Source organism: Triturus cristatus, chromosome 5_2 (genome assembly GCF_964204655.1).
Source record: "Triturus cristatus chromosome 5_2, aTriCri1.1, whole genome shotgun sequence".
Classification (NCBI taxonomy): Eukaryota; Metazoa; Chordata; class Amphibia; order Caudata; family Salamandridae; genus Triturus; species Triturus cristatus.
Genome location: NC_140588.1, coordinates 995,123,917 through 995,147,716, shown reverse-complemented (window position 1 = coordinate 995,147,716; position 23,800 = coordinate 995,123,917). Strand labels below are relative to the sequence as shown.

Below are 23,800 nucleotides of genomic sequence, written 5' to 3'. Positions count from 1 at the left end.
CAATCATTTTGATGTCAATATATTGCAGATGTACTCTGTGACCACACTGCGATACGCTATGCTACCAAATGGGGCGCGAAAGGATATTGAATTTGCATAGGCTGAGGCAATAAAGGTTCCTTAATTTAAAAAAAAAAGACAAGTTACAGGTGTATAGCTTCTACACAAGCCAACCAGAGGAAAAAAACAATATATATCTTATATATAGTATTATATTGATTAAAAAAAGACATTGTAACACTTTTATGTTGAAGGCTGCAAAACACAAAGCTTCCACTTTTGACTTTCAGTTCATTTTTAGAAAAGTGGTAAACCCACAATTCAATAGACTATCCATGAGCAGCCATGAACTTTTCCTACAAGAGAAGCGATAACATTGAAGGCTTAAGCAAGCCATGTTCATGTTGAAGACATTTTTTGCAACCATAACATATTACTATGCCAAATAAAAAAATATATTTCTAAGATCCTTATGGAACGATGAAAACCAGTAAAATCCAAAAAAGTCTCTTCGAAAATAGTTCAGTCACTGGAGGAGTAAGATCCTCCCCTTCCCTGCAGAAAGGATGTGAACATGGGGAAAAGAGCAAAGGGTTTGGTGTGAACATGGGGAAAAGCGGGTGTTGGATGGGGGGAGGGAGTTGGCCCCATTTACAAATACAAGGGGGGCAAGGTTGTGGGTATCCGCCACTCTTAGCGAAGAGAGGCCAGTGCTTGACTAGCTAGTGAGAGGTGAGGCAAATGTTATACCCGAGCATCTGTAACAGGACTGCCAGGCAGAAGTTCCCCATTGATCACCGTCTCGGAACTCAACATCTTGGCTTTGCCTGATTCAATCTTTTGCCTCTTCATTTCTCTTTCGTGGATGAGCGGAACAAAGGAGATGACCAGGGCACCAATGATTGGAGGAACTCCGGCTAAGTAAAACGACAAATTGTAATTTCCAGTATAATCAAAGAGAAATCCTGCAAGACAGAAAAAACACTGTCAAGTAGTGTATCCCATTATGATGCATAGGTCGCAGAAACATTGAATTTACTGGTACATAATATAGCACCCCACAGCGTGTGTCCCGCGTCATACAAAGTACATTTCAGCAGCACATTGGAAGTTTTGAGTCAATCAAAGTCAATCTAATGGACCAATCCAACATATTGATATTTCACACATGTCTCCCCAGAGTTTTTTCATAGAGAAACTAGGCTTTTCAGGAAATTTTCTGGCACGTACCACCATAGTTTACATGCCGGCCCCAGACACAAAGGACACTTTTGGAGGGGGTTACCCTAAATTGGGAGGCTGTTGCCCAGCCAGTTTTACTTGTGTCAGGACTGTCTTAATGAGACTCCCATTCACAGAGTCGATGGCATTACCTCTTTTGAGAACTTTGAATGTCCACACACTCTAAATGAGGTGAATAAGAACCACATATGTTTTGGTGGATGTCGTGTTACTGCGCTCCTGCAAATGAGGCCAGTGATCTAAAATACCATGTAGGTAAATATAGCACAAATTCCCTTTTATATATAATTACAAAACATCTGTGGCCAGATGTACAACGCGCGTCTTTTGCGACTCGCAATTTGCGAGGCGCTATTTTGCATGTACAACAGTGTGTTTAACACTGTTTGCGATTCCCTATTGGGTCACAAATTGCAAGGCTCATGAATTAATGAGCCTCTCGCAATTTCCGAGCCCACCGGGAATGACAGGTCCTCCCAGGGATGGTGGACTGCTGGGCTCAGAAGACCACCATGTCTGGGACTGCTTTTAAACAAAGCAGCTTAATTTTTTTTTTAAATGCAGCCCGTTTTCTTAAAGGAAAACGGGCTGCATTTAAAACAAAAAAAAGAAACGCTTTTGTTTCATTTTTTAAGGGCAGGCAGTGCGACTCGCAAAATAGTGTAAGTACATGGCCCAGACTAAAATTGCATGCGCAAACGGGTCGCAAACCTGTTTGCGCATGGAATTTTAAGTCATTCACCTGGTCCTTGAACTATAAAAGTGTAACAATCACCATCCATTTCACTATTAAAGCAGAACACCTTGATTACTCATCAAATCTTCTCTCACCCCATTCACTGACTTTCATAAAAAAATTATTCACAAACTTTTCTATATTCTATGCTGTTCCACATTTCATGGGTTTTTGGTCCCTCCAGACCTGCAGAACTTCAGAGCTTCATAAAATCATATCGACATTCTATGACCATCATCAACTGCTTAAAGGTAACTGTGTTTTCACAAGTTCACATATGACTTCCATCAATCATTCCCTTTCTCGAAACTCTATGTCAAATTGAATTTCTTTTTATCCTGTCTACCTCTCTTTGAAAGCTTTCAAGCCCCAATTTATCATTGTGCTCATTGTGGTTCATCCCCGATCAATGTTAGATGTCCTTTTCCTCTCTTTGACCACACAAACGTTTCTCCATAGTGTGACCTCTCTGTGTTTGCCGACTATACACTCAAAATGAATTTATCCAAGATAGTCATTGGCCTGCAGTGTTGTGATCTAGTCATTTTCTTTCTAAGAGTGCAACATCTTTCCTGAGGGCCAGTGCAACTGATGGCCCTCTTTTGAAAAATGCACAATTTTTGTAAAAGAATGCAACATAAATAATTTAGAGAAATCATTAATAAGCAGGAGAGAGGATCTGACTCCCCATATGGAAAAGGGACCTTCAATGTTATCCTAGACAAAGGCCCTCTGGAAATGCCAATGGCACCAAGAGGATGCCACCTCCTTACTTAACTTGCCATTGTTTGTACAATGTAGACACCCTTAATTAACACTCATCTTAACCATTTCCAGCTATCAATAATCGATTCTCAGGATATGTTTGGGTTAGGAAATCCATGAAGACACTTTGTAAGCAAGCCCCAGCAGCCTTGAATAACATTATTAATCTAAGAGAAAGTCATTTTGTCCAATTTGGTCATATACTCATGTATCACTTGTCTGTAACCCCGTTCACACGTCTGTCTGCAGCCGCCATGCTGCCCATCTCAAAGCATCCTGGATCTTTCTCCTTGGACTTTTATTCTGTCCTGATTGTGATGGAAGCCACATACAGACTTTGCTTCTTACCTCTGTTACTCTAGTTCAGCACCTATTTCTTAGGTCACCAAAAGAGGAAGTAATTGATGAGTCACTAAAAGTGGAAGGGCAGTGATGATCACGTGCTTTAGTGTCATGATACCGCACTCAAAAGTAGGACGGTAGAACAAGAAATAGCCAAGAGAACGAAAGAGTGGCCGGTCTTGTCAAACCACAGCGCAGCAAAATACAACCAGGATTTCATGGTAGCCACTGTAAGTAACAGACCAAGTTTGTCTATGAAGTCTTCTATTGAAATTTTTGTGTATGCTTGTTCGTCATTTTGAAAATATTTTGCTATTGATGGCCTGATGAGCCTCACCTTCTATAAAATATATATTCTCAAATATTCTGAGCAGCTGCTATTCTTTTTTTCTGATACATATTCTAGTAGACAAGAATTGTCCTATTAAATGCTGCAATTTCTATAGTCAGATTTGTATTTAATGATATTAGCAAATGGTCGGGGAAAAATATATTAACTTCAATACATTTTCAATACTAATTATTGTACTTCCACCAGCAAGATTAAACACAGACCTTGTTTTAAAGTGACGTGGAGATATGGAAGACTATGCTAAGGTAAGTCTATACTTTGCAGGATTGTTTTATTGCTACGAAATAATTCATATCTGAAAAGATCTACACGATCAAGCATCAAGATGAATTTTAATAACACATGATGATGACATAGATTGATTGCCCATTGTCATATTTCTTACATAGAGCTGTGCTCCTAACCAAAGATGTGCAACATTTAGCTTTCACCATAGAAAGGTTTGCAAGTTGACAACTTATATGCAAACATTTACCCGCTGAATGAAAATTCTGGCAAGAAAAGATTTTCTGGAAGAGTTTTCCTGCAAAAATGGTTTTCATGAGAGAATTATCCCACAAAAATTGTGTTTTCGCAGGAGGTGTTTCCTGCAAATCTACTTAGATACAGGATTTTTTTCCTACCACATTTTAAAACTTGCATTCTCGGTGAACTTCAGAAAGTTTGAAGTTTTCTGAGGAAAATATTTGAAAATTCGCACATACCTCTGATAAGAGGCAATGATATTTTGGAGTTCAGATCTGCAAAAAATGAATGAAAGCAACAACAAAAACTGACAGATTACACACAACATTGCTTTCATTTCGCAACAGAGCAGCTGTGTGAATCAGCAACTGTGTCAACATGAAGGCAAGAGCACAGAAATGCACATTAACCTATAGAGTCTAATCTTCATACACTTAAGGAGACCTTACGCATAGAAACCTAGATCGTTGAAGGCAGATCCAAGCTCGTGGCAGGATGCTATCATGTCAGTGACGATATTCACACATTGCCTCCACACCCCTCTCTCCCAGGGCAGTGACTTCAACATCCTGAACAAAATGTCTTGGGCAGCAACAAAGCAGTCAAGGAATTAATCACTCAATTTAGAGAAAGAACAAAAAACGGCACCCAAATATCTACATCAAAATAAGGTCCTCACGCTACATTTGATATAATTGATACCAAATCCACTTGCGTTTCTGGTTTCTAGGGGATACGCTAAGTTGAACTCGTACTTAGTCAACTCTCTTTGCACAATATATATTTTTTTTAATCACCATTATTTAACACGACGATCCAGTTCATATGGTGATATCTGGGGTCAAATGGAAGGTTGTAATTTACCTTACTTGGTTTATTCCACCTCCCCCTACTGCCCGGTCCCGGTTGGAATGTTCGCTACTGAACTGTCATCTGAAGATTCCACAGCTGATTCCAGCTGACCAGAACCTGTGATGGTGTATGACGCCTAATAAAGACCTTGCATTCAACTCATAGCATCCTCTCGTTAAAACACTGGCGATGAGGATGAGATACGACACCACGCGTGCAAAGCACAATGGATTAGTTATAACATGGAACCTCCGCTCACACACGTTTTAAACGTTACCATTCCCCAGCAACAAGCTAAAAATGTCTTTGCACAAATAGGATTAAAGTCCAATAGTTTTTAGTAGGAGCTTGCGCAGCCACTACTTAATGTTAAAGTTTGCGACTACCAAGGCTCACCCACCTTTAGGTGGCATGCTTCACCATAGAGTTCCTCCTCAAACCACTCACTGAGATTCATGGTGTGGGCTACAACTGCCACAGTGGCAAAGAAGCACCTTGCCTGGTTTGGGGTGGGAACCTTACATGAGCTATTAGTGTGGTTAGGGGTTTCGTACTTATTTATTTATTTAAAGAGTTTTATATAGCGCTGGCTAGACCCGTAGGTATCAGAGTGCTTTACATTGGGTTACATAATGTTACAGAAACATAATGAAAAATTACACATTACATCAAAATAAGCAACACAGTGAAAGAAAAAAAGAAAGGTGACACAAATAGAGCAGGAGGGGGAAGGTGGAGGTGTAAAGGGAGAGGATGAGGGAAAAGACGGTAGGAGAGACGAAGGGAAGTCTGCCCAATGACCGACTGGGTAGGTGACGGCCGAGGAGGGAGTCCACAGCCCGTCTCCCCTATGGCTATCGAGGTAGCTCCATCGGGCATCGGTCAGATAGCTAGGTCTCTACAGATGAGGGAAAGTTCACAGAGAGGGCAAGAGCTGGAAAGAAGAGAAGAGTAGAGCGGATAGGAGTAGGGTGCAGGGGGAGGAGGGAGATAAAATCAGGAGAGACGAAGGAGAGTTTGCCCAAAGACCGGCTCGGCCGAGGAGGAAATCCATGGCCCATCTCCCCTATAGCTAGCGGGGTAGCTCCACCGAGCATCAGTCAAAATAGCTAGGTCTCAACAGTTCAAGAGGAGTTCATCGAATAACAGTCCTGGTGTGAGGTTACGAACAGGGTATAGGTGAGGGCTGAACGAGATCAGGACGATGACCAGTTATTATGAACCAGGAGAGATAGAGTATAAAGAAGGGTTCTACTGGGGCGGCCATCTTGAAGCCAGGCAAGGGGGAGAAGTCCTTGATGATCAATTAAGTCGGTCCCCATTGTTTCTCTATTACCCAACAGGAAAGGGGGTGCGAGCAAGACGAGGATCGGCAAGAGGAACAGGGCCAGGGGCCGTAGGTCAATAGAGGGGGTGCGAGATGATTGAGTAATGTCCGCCAGTGGGAGAGACGGCCGCCATTAGCAGGTCAGGCAGGGTGCCTCCGGTGTCTTTCTCACTTAATTCATAGCGCTGAACGGGGACGTCCCAAAGGTCCGAGCAGTAGAATGTAGACTCCGATCACTTACAAAGCCTATATGGTATTACTGGAAATGGGGGGGTCTCACATAGGTGTAACCTCGATCCCTGCGGACGATTGACTGTAGCGCCCTTTTGTAGTCAGGCGCAGAACAAAAGAGGCATTCTATTGAAATTGAAATGCTCAAAAGGACTTAAGGAGGATTTGGTCATGAGCCCCAGCCTCCCGGGCTCACCGTCTGAACTCATCCATACTTAACAAAGAAATTTGTTGCAGGCCAGATAGACATGCACATAGCGACCCATCCAATGTCATTGGGTTCTAGACCAGGTGTTCCTTAGAATTCTGAATTAGTTAGATGGGAGACATGCACTTTTGGTGTTTAAACACACCTGCTTGACCCGCCTGTATTCAAAAAGCGATCCACCTCTTACTAGCCGCTTGCTAGGGCTGAAAATAAAGGCTATTGAAATTACATTTGGCTACTGTCTTACCTTACACCCAGCTCCTCCCTTTGTCATTGTTTTTCTATATTTCTCCTACTCCTCTTTATTGCTCTTTTTTGTTCTGTATTTTAGTCTAAGGGCACAATAAGCATGTACCTATATGGTTTTTGTATAGAATCATCCTGGCCAATTAAGCCACCCGTATCCATATTACCATCACCTCTAAACTATAGGTAAAAAAAAACAGAAGTAATATTTTTTTTATTTTTTTTAAATAATTGCATAGCAGATCTATCAATCCTTTGCTGTAGGCCTAGAATATGTGCCTCGGGTGAGGGTTCAGGCATGTGTACTTTCCACAAAATCTCAAGCATTTCTAAGCCACAGTGGGAACAGGAGTCGGCGTGGAGTGTAGGCAGCCCAGCAGTGCTGATTTTCTGTTTTAACTAACCCATGTGGTTTATATTGGTAAAAATTAGGTATAGTTTCTATGAATGTTCTGGTGAGTCACTGAGTCACTCGGCCGACTCGTGCTTCAGCGTCCTGCAAAAAGAGAAATGATTAAGAAATATCCCCAGGATCTGTATGACAATCAAATCAAATCAGGGACATTTATTCAGCACACAAATCACTCGAAAGTCTCATGGCGCTAGCAGACAGCTCTGAAAGATTGCTTGTTTAGTTGTCGAACAGCAATGACTTTAACTTCCTGCGAAAGCAGTTGTGATCTGTCATTGTGCGTAAGTTTGAGGGAAGTTTATTCCAGGAAGCTGGAGCAAGAAAAGAAAAAGATCTTCCTCCATTTCTAGTGGTCTGAATTCTGAGTGGTGTGAGAAGTAATTCATTACTGGATCTCAGAGTCCTGCACGGTTGGTACCAACTTAGGTTTTTTGGTCCAGTACCCCGGGCCTATTACATGCATATTTTTGTGTGTTAGACAAAGAATCTTAAAGTGGATTCGCTTTCTGACTGGAAGCCAGTGTAGAGATCTCAAACTAGGGGCCGAAGGGGATCTGGGCGGGAGGTTAACGACCAGCCTGGCTGCAGTGTTCTTCGTTGATTGAGGACAACAGGGCATTGCCGTAGTCCATGCGGTTTATTATCAGTCCCCGAACTAGTGGTTTTCTGGCCTCAATTGGGATCCATTTAAAAACCTTACGTAAACTCCGCATCACACCAAAACAGGAGCTAATTATGTGGTTAATCTGACTTTTCATTGATAATTGGTTGTCCATATGGAATCCTAGATTCCGTACCGTCTGTTTTGGGATTGGACAGGGGCCAAGGTTCGGGGGCCACCAGCCCTGTGACCAATTTTCTTGAGCCTTCCCAAAAAGCACAATCTCGGACTTGCCTTAGTTTAATTGAAGGTGATTTGTGCTCATCCACCTATCAACTTGGGACATGCATTCTTTGAATCGCAACTTTGTTTCTACTGGATCTGGTCCCATGGTGATCAAGATCTGCGTATCATCAGCGTAAGATACGACATCAAAACCGTAAGATCTGATCACCTTGGCCAACGGTGTCGTGTAAAGATTAAAAAGAGTCGGGCTTAGAATGCAACCCTGTGGCACTCCCATCTTAACTGGTCTATTACATGAAACAGTGATGCCCACCTGTACCGTTGTAACTCGGTCTGTTAGATAACTCTTAAGGCATTTTAAGGCTTATTTCCCCCTGACACCAATCTCCCAGAGCCGATGTTCCAGAATGCTGTGGGAGCACCCTTATCTGTAAGACAAATATTCTCCAACTTCCTCTAAAGTGCTTTATCCCTTTGGGGTTTTTCCCCTCTCACCAAGTGGTCTTCAAGGAAGGCGCTTCTTGGGCCAAACTGAACTCAGGAAACCTATTTGGATGGTGTCTGCAAGCAGATCCAGTTTAAGGGAGTGGGACTCCATAACATCTTGTTTGTCGGAAGGTCACCTTTGTCACATGGCCAAACCTCCAACGGCAGGTCTACAGGGATCTCTTATAGTTTGCTCTACACATTGATGATGGTCTCTGAAAACAGTCATAAGGACAGTTTGACTATTCCATGAAAATTTCAATTAATGGTCCTCCATCGAAGATGTTTATAACAGGACCCCATAGATTAGTCTAATGTAATGTTGTTACTCCCATTTGCAAATCGGGCATGTTACGCATATGTAATGAATACATTGATTAGTATTTTTCTACCAGTATGTGGAAATTCATCAGTAAGTCACTCTCATGTCTGAGGTAAGATATGCATGTTTACAGCCAGTGCTTTGTGTAATTCTAGAGATATTGTCATCTGAGACCTGACTAACAACTACTTAGAGGTAAAGCTTGGTGTAAGTGTCACGCAGGAGGGCATCTGGACTGTGTTACTCTTTTCCTTTTCCTCTACACCTCTAACAGTGCTGCTTGCTCACCATGGATCTGGATTTACTTCAGCTCGTCACTGGAGTAAATCTCTGGACATCATATTTGATATCTGATGTTCAAGCTCGGTCTTACAGCCGGTTTAAGGCTGTGTGGGGGGGCACATGTTTGTAAATGTTCTAGGTCTGTCCCTATTGGATAACCAAACCCTCTTGATCTATGCTGCCAGTTATCAAGCTGTACACATACAGGATTACCTCCAGCTGGGGGTATGACCGGACATAAGATGAACATACATGATTTGTAGAATACGTGTTTCGAGCTCTCACCAGTGCATCATACTGCATACTTGTGGGCTTAAGAAAGAGAGTGTGTGTATTTCACTACCGTTGTGCAACAGGGGTGTGATAGTTAATGATATTTGGAGGATAATATCTGAGCTTCTGTCTACTTTAGACCCTTGTCAGGAATGTACAATGGATAACTTTTTGATTCTGTCCCTGCAATTAAGTGAATTCGGCCTTCGGTGACTCTATAGTACCTTGAGAGTAAATTTAAATGACTTTTAGAATCTTGGTAATTTTTATGCTGGTTGTCTGGTCTGTATTTTATATACTGAGTAGAATATAATTTTCATACTATGTGTTGATAACTGTATTGTTTATTTGATTTAACTAAATTGATTGTGAACTGTTTGTGATAAGAAATAAAAGTAAATCTCTGAAAGTTTTCAGTTTGGGAAACTATCTACAGAAGGTTTGTGAGTACCCACAATCTTGCTAATTCACAACTATATTCGCATCTTTTTCCAGTTTTCCTATCTTATAATGCCCTGGTTTGTCCCTCTGAGGAGATTAACTCACATGTAAAATTACATCTTAGTGGTGTAATTAAACTTGTGAATCAATCAATTTATTATTTATGCCTCCTGTTTATGCACCACAAAACAATATCATTGTGCATTGCCTTAATCGCCCAAGTTATATGCCTTTCTACCTTTTAAAAAACATTTCATATAGAAAAATCGTTCCGCTCAGGCAAACACACAAACCAAATAAATCAGTGCAAATTCATGTTTTATGTATATTATTTGAAATTACTCTCTTAAGGGCTACTATTTTATTTGAATATATAAGAGAACAAATACCCTTTTCTGCATTTGCCAAATTTTTTATCTTGCTGCTGTCTCAATGGAGACGCTTGTGCTAACCTAAAGGGGGAAACTGAAGTTTAAATAAATACAACTTGGGAAAATATTTATATTTTAAACATTTCCAATAGCAATGTATGGTCTGTCCTGAGTCCCCCGCTGTGCCCAAAACTGGCCTGGCGCTTTGAGCCACATGACTTCTGGCAGTGGAACCCCATGATAAAACAGACAACAAAACTTTATGAAATATATGGATGAAATCTAAGTATGCATTTCATGCCAGGATTAATGTACTATTACATGACCACCAGGCATATGTGTTTAATGCATGTGATGACGTGGTTAATTCAAAACGTACCCCTTAATCTGAATGATTCATTAGATTCTGATGCGATAACCAAGTGGAGAGTATTAAGGGCAGATTTATCAAAAAGTCACACAACGCAGCCAGACAACTTGCTACACTGCCTTACGCGACAAGGAGATAGCAGATATGCATCCTATTAACTAAGATTTGACACATTCCTTATTGCCCAGGGCGGGAACACTGAGTGCTGCCTAGCACCAACGCAGGCACCCTTGTGCCAAGGTGCAAGGGTGCCTGCGTTACAGGCAGGATTGCTTTTGTGCAGGATGGGACAGCTTCCTGCACAAAAATAATTCTTTGAGGCATTTTTCTCTTTTAATGGGCGCTGGAGAGTACAGCACATGTGTAAAGAGGAAATAACGAGAAGAAATAAAGATATTTCACGTTGAGCCTCTGTTGGGAAGGTGTACCATTTCGACACAATCCCAGGTTTATTAACTTTAATAATTCTCGGATAGTGTCAAAATACATGACTTTATGCATGGGAACACCTATGCTCCACCCATGGAATGCCTTCCCAATACAGAGTAACGGCAATTTGAGATACCTTGCGCTACTCTGGATACACAAGCCAGGCAGAGCCACGCAAGGTGATTTTCTGCGTCTTAGCAAATGATACTAAAGGCCTTGCAATTCTTGCGTCACCTTGCAAAGCAAGCCCTTTGTGAATCTGGGACCAGTAGTGTACCATAAGACCCCGTGGTGACAGGGAGACACGAGCTCCAGGGAGCCCCATCAGCAAAAGGGGCAGGTGGTAGGCCGGAGAGAGGGGCCCTCCTCATTGTACTGTGCAGGAGGGCCCCCTAAAGTTACTGGCTTGAGAGAAAGTGCACACCCAAAATCCATGCACAATTAGCATGAAACCTATGATCCAAACACTGTGTGCGACCCATGACACAATTTCCACATCACTGGGTATGATGCTGAATGTCCTTAAGCAGACTAGTCAGGCAGATCTTGCTTCATACAATTTCTATTAAGCAGAGGAAATGAGCCTACAGTGTTTTCAAGTTGTGGTGGTTAAGTACAGAAGAACTATTTATCTACCAATTTAGGCACTTATATCGCATAACCCATCTCTTTGATAGTTCATAGAACCTTGATAGGAGGGATACAGATCTATAAATCACTGGGTATACGTGACAGTCTGCCGACCATCACATATACCCAGAAAAAGCCTTCTTCTATTCAAGCTGTGAGGATATAACTTGACATAAATCCTGCTAAAGCTACTAATTTATGAATCAGATTCACAAGGATTATTTTTGAGTAGTTGTGCCTTATCCCTGTCCTTTTGGGGAGAGGAGTTGGCCTAATGGCTAGGGCAGTCGACCTCAAATCTAGGGAACCGGGTTCAAGTCTCGGCAAGGACGCGCAGCATCCTGTGATTCTGGGCAAATCACTTAATCTACCCGTGCCTAACAAAAATGAATGTGTCCTCATGTAACGCAATTGGTGCTCGTGTAAAGCGCTCTGATACCCGATACCTTTGGGTCAAGTTCGCCCTATATAAAACTCCGTAAATAAAAAAATTACTCCTGAATTTCCACATCCCATTCACAAAACAGTTCCTGTCTCTTATTTCGTGCAAAGATGTGACTTATGTATTTCCAGGAGTAGGGCATACTTCCTCACCGAAAAGGGATTTGAGAATAACAAAACTTGGTTTCCACATGTCATCCTGACAAGAGGAAGATCGGATGGAAATACTCACAGAACATGCTTTGTGATTCAGGCCTGGATATTCATAAGTAATTGGCTTCTCAGACAAAGAGCTGTATTCCTCATTTTCAGCTACAAACATATCGCCCTACACAATTATTGAATCTTTAATATCGACTACCACTATATAGTAAAAGTGACTACGTATAGAGAAGTGTAAATGTAATAATCAAACTCAACATCTACTTACAGTGTGACAGTACAATACAAGTCCATATTGTGGAGTCACTATTCTACTCATCGTAAAAGTTTTGTGAATCAGGTCCACACGTGACAGGCGGCAGGATGATGCCTATAGTCTCTGTGGCTCATGTCCTTTAGGGCCTAACCTTATTAATAATCGTAACTTATGCAGCATGCGTGCTAGGAGCACTGTCCTTACAAGACTCTTCATTCTAAATGGCAATCAGTCAGTATTTAAGAAGTTATGGAAAACAAGGATTTCACAAAGGTTTCATGAGCAAGGATCTGGAAAAAGGTGCACCAAAAAATACACAAAACATGCATGTGCTTAGCTGAAACAGCCCTACACTTTTTATCTGTAAGTATCTTGGTAGCTTAATAGGTGTATTCATGTCTTTCCCTTATTAAGTCTCTTTCTAAAATATGATTAGCCAGGCAATTTCATCTATTTAACTGTGACGACAATCTAATCTGAAAAAATCCGGTTCACCGTTTTAATAACATTTTAGCTTTTTTTAAGAACATTAGTCCATGGGCATCAATTCATCAAAATTCCAGGGGAAGCAGAAGTGACATCACATGCCCTTTGACCTTAATGGCATCAAATGTCATATGACCCTTGATCATGTGTTTTTCCCCAAGAAACTCATGTCATATGACCTTAACCATGATGACATCACAAACATCTATGTTAGATGCCACCTATGCTGATTTGATCTTTGAAATTTCCGAGAAGTAAATCTCACCCTGTATTGTAGGGAGCAACCAAAGCCAAAAAGCCAGGCTTCTACTGACAGGTTCCCTCCTCACCCAAGAATATTGTGAACATAATGTGGTCATATAAGGCATTTTAAAGCATAATTTTCAAATAAAATAGCTCAAGTGTCATAAGCTCTAACATTTTTCAAATCCTTTCATGGTGTGCCAAGCTAATTAAACCTGACACTCCCTAGGAATTGACCCATTTTTTCAAAACGTGCTATGGATACCACAGCTTGCCAACAATTGTACCAGGGTCAGCATTTTGTCATTGATGCACCATATGCCGTGGGAGCCCCCAATTTTCTAGTGCCAGAATGTTTCCATTTATGCCTTCTATATTTCATAGGTGATCCTTATTACAAAAAATGACCTCAGTATATCATGATGGCATTGTGTCATGGTTGCCCTCCTCCCATGAGTCAGGCGGTCCTCCTTTTAGCCAAGTAGCTGCTCCAGTGTACTAGCACCGGCAATACCTCTAGTATGCCACTAACAGTATTTTACCTGTGGGTGCTTATTATTCCAAGAATTACCTCCAATGTGATGCCCGTACTTTGTCACAGGTGTCTGTCAGGCTGCCTCAACTATGCCAGCACCATTATTGTACAACAGGGTGTCTCTATGAGACAGGGATTCCCTTTGGAACGCCAGAGTCTAAGACAGTTTTGCCAGCATAACACCACGTTCTCACATTCAATTCAATTCAATCACTCCCACACACACTGTCGCTCACACAAATACACTCTCACGCACAAGCACACACACAGCATACATTTACATGAATTTGGTACTTATCTTAGCTGCGATCAAAGGTCCATTCCAGGTAATTGTGCTCCATTTTTTATGACATTAGTGAATAATGAAATATTATTCACTAGTAATATAGTGAAAAATGCACAGAAAATAGAGTTTAGAGTTACCCCTGTGTTTCTGGTACTTATTTTGCCACCTTTGAGGCCAGGAGTCACAAAGTCCATGCCAGGGGTCCCAGACAGCAAGCTAGGGGTCGCAGCAGCAACCCCTGGCGACCTCTAAATGACGTCCATGCATTAGTGTCACTTAATAATTGTTTTTTATTTGTTTACAGTGGAGAAGTGTGGCTCAATGGTTAGAGCGGCAGACCCTGATGCAGAGGTCTGGCCTGGGACCAGGGTTCAATTCCCTGCCTCGTCGGGTCTTGGGCTCAAAATTTCCACGGACGTGACAATTCTCGCCTTGGTGCCTATTCCAATCATGGAGTCCCACGCTGCAACTCTGGGCAATAGCTTGCTTAATCCCCACAACGCTAAGGATGCTTGGCCTCCACCTTGGGGGTGCCCAGGAGTGGACACCTCACAGGGAAAGCCAGGATGGGTTCCACAGCGGTATTCGTACAAGCGCCTTGAGACCCTTGCGGGTGAGTAGTGCGCTATACAAGTATCAATTTACAATTTTTACATAGTTTATTTTGTTTTTGTAAACCTAAATAAACTATATTTTTAAATTGAAATCAACTAACATAGTTATTGTTTTGTAGGTATAGGTATGTATGAATCACACATTTAGGAAATGATTTGTTCAATCATTATTGGAAAATGATTGCTTTGTTTAGAACCCAAGTCATTAATGGAAAATAAAATAGCTCCCAGCCAAGACGCTTGAAAACCCTTGTGGAATAGACAGAGAAGGTCATCAGTCTGGCAGGTCATATTCTGCATATTTATGCAGCACAAACTTGCTCCTAAGGCATCACAGCACCGAAGAGCCAGATTATGTAACCCCTTCTTTAGCTGCAGGGAGATTTAGTGATTTGGCCAGACTCACAAAGTGTTGAGCCAAGGCCAGGATCCAAGCCTGGTTTCCCAGTTCCAAAGTCAGCAGTTCAAGCTGCTAAGCCACATTTCCTCCTAGCCTTTGGCCGTGAGCGGCGGGGGGTCGATCACAGAGCTTGGCCTGCAGCCAGGCCCTGTGGTCAAACCTCCAGCTGCCCGCTGACCCCACACCACACACCAGCTCTGCCATGCGTAGCCCCTGCGACCTCCTCCCTGGCCCTTAATGGGCCCCTCGGACCCCATTCAAATAGAATAGAAAATGGAAGGGGTGCACAACAGGTAGGGGGTTGACCACAGGGCCTGGACGTCCAGGCCCTGAGCCCAACCCACCTGAAGGCAGTTAATCCCCCATATGCTACCAACCCCACGCCGCATACAGCCTTTGGCAACACGGCGCAAGGTTGGCCTTCAGGTCCCGGGGACCCCATCCCTCAGGGACAAAACATATATACTAAGGGGAGGGACCTGCAGCCCTCCCTCCCAAGCCTTAATTGCCCCACCCCCCCGGGACCAATTCCAATTAAAATGTGAGGGGGCAACGTGGACCCCATCCACAAACCTTAAGAGGCCCCGGTGACCCCATCCCCCCAGGCCACATACAATTAAACAAGGGAGAGGCATGCATTACCCGACCCAAAGCCTTCTTAGGCCCTGGGGACCCCATGCCCCATACTAAAATCTAAGGGGAGAGTGGTGAGCAACCTCCCTCCCTCAGCTCTGATAGGACCCAGGTACCCCATTCCCCAGGGCCAAATACAAATAGGAAAGGGTGGGGAACGTGGCTCACCTACCTGAGCCCTATTAGGACTGGACCATACATGTTTCCCTGCCTGTGGTAATGTGGGCAGGGAAACTACTATGTCCAGGGATGGGGTCCCCAGGACACAGTAAGTGAGCTGGCACCAGGGGTTGGGGTTCCTGAGGAAATTAAGGCTCAAAGAGGGGCGGGGTCACCTCTTTTTTTACATTTTGGTCCCTGGGAATTAGCTCCCCAGGAACAAGGAAGGGTCAGCGAGGGGGCCACTTGGCCCCTGTTTTTTTTTTAATCTACCCCAGGGCCTTCAGAGGCGCGCAGACCCCTCCCCATTTTTACAAAATCGGTCCCAGGAGATAGTGCCCCCAGGGGCCACTATTGGCTCAGGGAGTAGGGCCAGGTGCCCCCTCCGGTTAAATATACAGGGACCTGGGGAACGGGGTCCCCCGGGCCCTAAATGGTTTGGGGAGGAGATCTTACTGACGCCCCCTCTCCAATAATATATTTTAAAAATGGCTGTCACCATTTTTGTTGCCGCAATCACACGGGACTTGAGCAAAATCATGGCAAAAATTGGCTAATGTTCTTTTTTATTTTGGGCCGGGAGGTGGAGCGTTCCTTTGGGTTCCCTCCATGGGACATAGGGGGGCAGGGTATCCTGTGAGTTTAGAATGGCCCCTGTATTTCAAGCATTCTTCAGCACCTTACATTCTGAATTTTAGGTTTTGTGTGCACACCTGGATTTATTTATCTTTAATCCAGCACTGTGATAGATGGACATGGATCTTGAAGTGCGAGCAAAATTAAAGTCAACCTTGTCCCAACAACTGCTGCTCAATGCAATGTTTGTTTTTTTCTTGACTGAACTAAAATGTAGTCTCACATCTAATAGCTGAACTGTGGCTGTTAGCTTTAGACAGAGAGCAAGTTTGAGGGTGAAGCCGAGCCAAACAGCACATAGCTCAGAGCGAACGAGACAAACTAGACAGGACAAGGAAGAAAGGCGGGAGATGAGGCTAGAGAGAGAAAGCGCAGGCACCTAGGAAGTATAGGTGAGAACACAGGGCAGGGAGCTCCCCATTTAAGGGAAGTGGGGGTAGGTACAGAGCACTCACCAATGAGTCAGCATAGGAGAGGAGCTGACCAGGAAATAAGATAATAAGGTAGTAGCCCAACCAAGACGCAGGAAAAACAAGATGGCGCCTTTGCGTGAACATGAGAGGAGCAGTGACAGGGATGCTACTCCACATGAGCGCACAACAAAGAAAAGTTGAACCAAAGGAGTTTGTAGGAAGAGAGGAAGGTGAGATCCTTGCACGTCTGTTCTGCCACCTAATGGCCTGATGGACTCAGGAAAAGGACCAATATGATAGACCTTGGCCGAAGAAAGGATCATTTGAGCCTGAGGACATGGCATCCAGCATGGAGGAGATCTCAAGAGGAACTTCCCCTACATGTTAACAGATACTGAGCATGACGTGCCACATTTAATTCATACACATGAAGCCAGGGGAGAGCATAACAGATTTCTTGGCTAGGATGAGGGAACGATGGAGACAAGAGACAGGACAACCATGGATCGATACAGGCCCACAGGTAACATTATTTTACAATATTCTAAAAAAGGGCTACCCACTGGGGTAAAGAGTGGGTTGGACAGCGTGGTTGGGTTAGACACCAAATCCCATATATTACATTAGCACAAACAGAAGCAAGAAAAGGACAGAGAAAAACAGGAGCAAACCCAAAGAGACACAGATAAATTGGTCCAACGTAAACTGAAAAAGACCGCCCTTGAGGGGGCAGCATTGGCCACAATAGTGCAAAGGCGCCAGTCTCCAGGGGAACTCCACAGCAGAACCCCAGAAGGTTCAAACCCAGCTATGATGGTAGAGACCAGGTAGGTCGCCAACAACAGGACCCTAGGGAGTGTTACTATTGCCACATGCTGGGCCATCTGGCAGACAGGTGCCAGTTAAAGGCATACAATGAGCAGAGATTGATGGGCCAGGGCCAGCCACCACAAAACCCCATGAATGTCCATCCACAAAACCAAGCCCAGGGTAATCAGAATGCACCCTATTCTGACCCTCAGGGAGATCAACCATCCACCACACCCCCGCAACAGGGATCAGGTAGTTGGGCAAACACATTTCAACAACAACTTCATACAGGGAATTTAGCACCTCAGAGCTACAGCCCTAGCAGGGAGGGGTTACAAAATGGGGAAGTAGGGCCCTCAGGCAGCCTCAGAATCAAAACCCACAGTAGACTAGACAAGTAATAACAATACTGCAGACAAAAACCCAGCAGATACAACCAATATCCCCCTACCTTCGGAAAGTGTAAAAAGGCAAACCTACAACAATAGAGATCCATAGCTTTTATTAGGGTCCAGGAGCTTTGGACAGCTATGTGTTCTGTCAACCGGGTATCCTCACTAGAATTTTACATCAAGGGCGCCTCTGAGAGCTAGGCCCCATTCTACTGCTGATCCCAGAGGGTGGGGTTGGCTGGCCACACCCCAGGGGGAGGGCAGGCTGACGAGGGAGCGGGGGGCTCCCTGGGAAAGTATTTAAAAACAGACACCCAGGTCCCCACGCCAAAGGTCCAGCAATCCAGAGGTTTCAGCCAATAGATTCTTTGGCTGCATGCAGGTGATCAGTAACTGGATGTCCAATAATTGCCTAACGCTCATTTCTGGGAAACTCGAAGTGCTATTGTTGGGCAATAATACATCTTTCTGGTGCCCTGCTTGGTGGCCACAAGAATTAGGCATTCTGCCCACTCCAGTTTCTAAAGCTAAAAACCATGGCATTATCTTTGATGACAAACTGACCTTTGAGAAAAACATCAATGGATTGACCTCCTCCTCTTTTTTCACCCTAAAGATTCTGAGGAAGATATTTCCCTTAATTCCCCAAGATCTACAAAAACTGGTGGTTACCGCTCTCAAACCCTTGAAGCTATATTATTGCAATGCACTTCATGTCAACCTGCAACAGAAACTTCTAAACAGGCTGCAAGTCCTGCAAAACGCTGCTGCACGTTTGGTACTATGAAACCTAAAATATCTTTCTGGCTCTCGCACCCTAGTCCAGCTTCACTGGCTCACGATACGTAAGCTGATGATAATATTCAAATCTGTATCATCTTCAAAGCCCTTAATGACATCAGTGCTGAATACCTGTAACAAAAATGTATTTTGTACCATCCATCCAAAACCTTATGTTCCTTGTCAACATGTTATGGCTCCCAAAATAAAAAAAGTTAACTGGAACGGCAGAAGTTTTATCTACTGTACTGCAAAAAGGTGGAACTCCCTGCCTCTCTCCCTTAAGGCAGTGAAAAGCCTTTAGGCTTTCAGAAAAGACTTGAAAACATGGCTTTTCAATCAGTAATCCCTTTTGGATTGAACCTCCGCTTTGCACTTTGTTCTTTCATTTTCCTCTACAGCAGGCAGCGCCTAGATGCCTTCAGCCAGTAGTGCACTATATAAATAATAATTTCATATAATTTCCAAAAAGTTAGAAGTCTCCGCCCAATGATGGCCCCCCTTTTCAGTTCTAAAACAAAGTTATCCTCAGTAGTGGGAACCAGGATTCCCGTGTGTCTGGGATGGGAAAAACCCTTCAAACTCCAAGGACAATGCACAGAGCCAATAAGCTACAAGGCGTCCGCACAATGTAGAGTCCAAGCCTTCAGTTGGGAGGTTCACCAGGGTGACCAGGCATCCTGGAATTGCGGAGGCGGTCCCAGTTCTTCATCTGCACCCAACAGACTTGGCAAACGTTTTTGGTCAAGGTCCCGGGATCTTCACGTTTTTGTATTCCCAAACTTGTTTTTCAGATTTTTCTATTTCCGACCACTGTGCCATACCCCTCCAAAATAGCGACAAAAGCATGCCAGTTTATTAGGAGATCCTAGCCACAAGCCAGGGACAGCAGGCCCACATGCGCTGAGAGGAAGCAGAATGTGGTCCAAAGGAGAAGGGGAGCCTGGGAAGGGGGATACTCTATGTCCACTGTAGCTCCAGACAAAGCTAGGATACTGGGTGGGCTCATCTCCATATCAAGCATAGCGACTAACAAACGCCCAAGCTGTGCAAGCACCATTCAGGGAAAGCTGTAGGCCCCAACCCTGGACACTACAAGACAGCAAAGGTAGGTATAAAACAGGGCCAAGGAGTAGTCTCCGACCCCCTCCGCCTCATCACAAATGAGGCAGTAGATCATGCGAGACTTAGGAAAAACGCTCAAAACTAAAGAAAGCAGCCCAAAGTAAGTTACAAAAAATTGGTTTCCAGAGAAAGGGCAGGGTCGAGATACCTGGTGCCACATGAAAGGGTCAGGTTGCACGCAACATGCTGGGAAATGGGACATACATACACACATGATCTCAGGGCACATTTCAACCACCAACAACACTCAATAGCGCCACGCCCCCTCATTGCATATTCACGCGTAAGTAGGCTCAAAGATACGAATCACACTGACGGTGCCTCCATGAGTGCACAAGGCGAGACACATGTTTGGGAAGCCACAGGCGCCCATAGAGCCCTTGCTAAAACGTGATACAATCCATCCCTATGCTCATGAGACCACCCCACAAATTTTGCACTAATTTAACCATCCAGTTAGGTATGGAGGAGGGGGGGCTCAACGGCTCACAAAAGATTAATCTGACTGATAACCAATAATCACCCTTACTTTCCCCAAAACTATCAAAAGATACCCTGACAGGAGCCACCTTCTGGTGCCTCACTAAAATAGCACCAGAGGAGTGTGGAAGACACACCCCTAGGGTAAAAATACAGGAACTTCAAAAACCATCGATTATGGCGCACATGTAATATTTTTTTAGTTAAAAATGAACCAAGTTCTTATCCAAACAGGTCAACCACCGAATCTTCAAGTGCACCAACACCCAGCTGCCACAGCAAACATCCCAGCCCAGACAAGAAGTTTATGTTTGAAAACTTTGAAGAAACACCGCACACTTTTTGTTTGAACTGATAAGGGAAACCACAGCCACCGGAGGATCACAGATGCCTCCCAGCAGACCCATACTAAGACCTACAATGTGAAATGAAAAGTTATGTATTCTTGCATTGTTATGAACTCCCTGATTGCTATGGGTGCCACCGCACCTATTCAGCGCTGAGGAACTGCAGAGTAAAATGGAATTTATCCAAATCTTACTGCAGCACTTGTGTAGGGACCTCTCCCATGTCACCTATAATTATACTAAGCAGAACACCAGCATCCCACACGCACTACACTGTGCCCTTTTGCACAACACATGGAACCAGCACATGACCACAGTTCACTCCCACAAATTTGCCAGGTCATGTTACGTCTGGTCGCTGATTTCACAGGCAGTGGGTGCAGACAGGCTTTACTTATCCCAAGAGGTAGCCCCAGAGAAAGCAAAATGCCTTATTCACCTATATCCATGCAGGATTAGGGCCACGATCCAACCCAAAAAGGTAGAACCACACCAGGTAGTAATACATTTGACCCGATATCAAACCAACCCTGCATTATACCTCTTCACTGGGCCTACTGACATCCAAACCGAGCTAGACAGGAAGCGCAGAGAGGGCACCGTAGGGAAGGACACTGTGTGGCCCAGAGAAGAGATTCTTGTAGGTAGAAAACTCCCCAACTCAATGCACAAACATGTACACTCCTGCATCCATCTGTGGACCGAGGGTGGCCCTTAGCGTATCTGGGCAGTTTTCTTTAACATTAAGTGGTCCCCTGAGATGGAGTTCTTGTGTAGGTCTGCCCAGCTTAAGGACAGGAAGAGGAATCAGTCGCAATGGGGACAATTGAATGAGAGCATAACCACCCCCTGTAAGGAAATCTTAGACACCACGGTGGGTGGATACACTTGGGTAGAAAGGAAGGGGCAGCCCCTAATTATACAGAAACTTACACTGTATTCCTTATGTTTCAGAGCAAAAGGAACACTTACAATGGGCACAAATGTTAACTGAGCATGATCATGCACATTACAAATATGAAATGGGGCACCTCCACGCTGATGGATTTCTACTGGCAGTGCTGCTAGTTTACCTATGCTCAGCTTATCCCTGGATGGTGCTGAGTCTGTTCCATGGTCACCATACACACCCCAACCCTGGTCCTTCCTTGATAAGAACTATCGAACTTATACAAGCACCCGAAGAGGACAACCTTACTGCTGGGCTCAGTACAAGGACATTCCAGAACAATTCAAACAGTTTACCGATACACAAGTGTATGCAGGAAGAGCGATACCCTTCTTCACCCTGCAGACAAAAACCAACGCACGCTGGTTACAGGTAACCAGGTGGGAAATACTCAAAATGATGAACAGCACTGAGCTCGGCCTCAATTCCATCAAGGAAGAACTGCGAGCAATCTGCCTCATGGTTATGCAGCACCGATGTGTATTGGAATTAATGACCATGATGGAGGGAGAGGTACGCACCAAAATTTGTGCGGCCTGCTGCACCTTTATTCCAGGGAATGGTATGGATAACGGAACTTTAACTATTGCCATCCAAGCACTGCACCATTTACAAAGAGACATTTGTGAGGAATGGTATGGATAACGGAACTTTAACTCTTGCCATCCAAGCACTGCACCATTTACAAAGAGACATTTGTGAGGAAGGAGGTGCCCTTGTGCATGAGTGGTTTTCGAATTGGTTCACCTGGCTCCCCTGGTGGATCTCCGGTTTGTGCAAATCGCTGTTGCCAGTTTTCATTGTGTTTCTATTTGTGTGCGGGTAAGTACAATTGTAGATTACCTGCTGTAAAAACACAGTCCTCAAACTGGGAAAAATAAAAGCAACTAGTAAGGTAGTGGTTGTGGAAAGCGAGCATAACGAGCAATAGGTCCCAAATGAAGTAGCTATCAAAAAGTATGGATTAGATTGTGTAGTTGAAAAATCACTGGAGGGGGGAATGTTACTATGGAAAAAGTTGTTCCTAATATGCAAAATAATATGTTCATGTATAAGAACGAAATCATATTTTTATTAATGAATTCACCCGTTGTGAATTCCACATCTCGTAAATACATAAGCAGGCAAGCACTCAGAAACTGATAGGTCACAGGTAGGGTGGCACAAAACTGGCAGACAAACACGCAAACAGGAAACCTCAGCTTAATCCCACAGATAGGTGCAACAACCCTACAAAGATCAAGGGATCAAGGCCCCCAATAAAGCACACATACCCGGGGGTATATGTGTGCTCCTTTAACACCATAAAGTCAGATACCACATGAGTCAGGAACACATAGCCAATCAGGACACAGCACACACAGTGATCATGCACTCCCCATACCAGACATCTGGATACGTTACCCACTGGTCACATTGTGCCCATGAGAAATCGAGGCCCACCTGTATTACCCATTAGATAAATTATTTATTACTCCAAAAGCAGCAACGTGCATTCCTCACCATACAATGATCACCGGGAAATGTTTCTTACCTACGATGAATTGTATATAAGAAAGTTGTAGATCGATTGTAAATTGAGGCTGCCCTCAGACCCTGGGCCTGCAACTGTTCTCCCCGCCACTGCGTTTATTTAAGCAAACTGTTCTTGTTTTGCCAAACGCCTCTTATCTCTTGTTTTTTTCAAGGTATTTCATGTTCAAGCAACAGTGCAAAGCTAAACAACACTTTGAAGCAACTGTGTGGGGTAGGAGGGGGCAAGGAGTTGATAGGAGAGGGGGAAAACGGCCTGCAAACACAAGCAGTCTTATGCAGTGCTGCAACTTAACCCCTTGGCTGCGGCAGGAATTCCGCCGCAGCGCTGGGGGGGGTTTGGGGGCAGTGCGGTGGCGCTGTGCTCATGACGGATTGGTTCCGTCATGACTCCACCCACTGCGCTAATCGCCCGCACAGGCGGGGAATTAGCGCCACGTGGGCGGAGCGGCCGCCAACGGCCGCAGCATGACGGAACCACTCCGTCATGA

The 23,800-nt window shown here is 44.0% G+C and overlaps 1 protein-coding gene across 1 annotated transcript in view; it reads right to left on the bottom strand.

Moving 5' to 3' along the window:
• Positions 1–206: 206 nt before the first annotated feature.
• Positions 207–23,800, bottom strand: part of SLC16A2 (solute carrier family 16 member 2) — a 466,864-nt gene continuing 443,270 nt past the window's right edge. Inside the window, exon 6 of the mRNA XM_085608252.1 lies at positions 207–965. Within this exon, the coding sequence (XP_085464378.1) occupies positions 745–965 (221 nt within the window). The 3' untranslated portion in view covers positions 207–744. The remainder of the gene's footprint in view (positions 966–23,800) is intronic.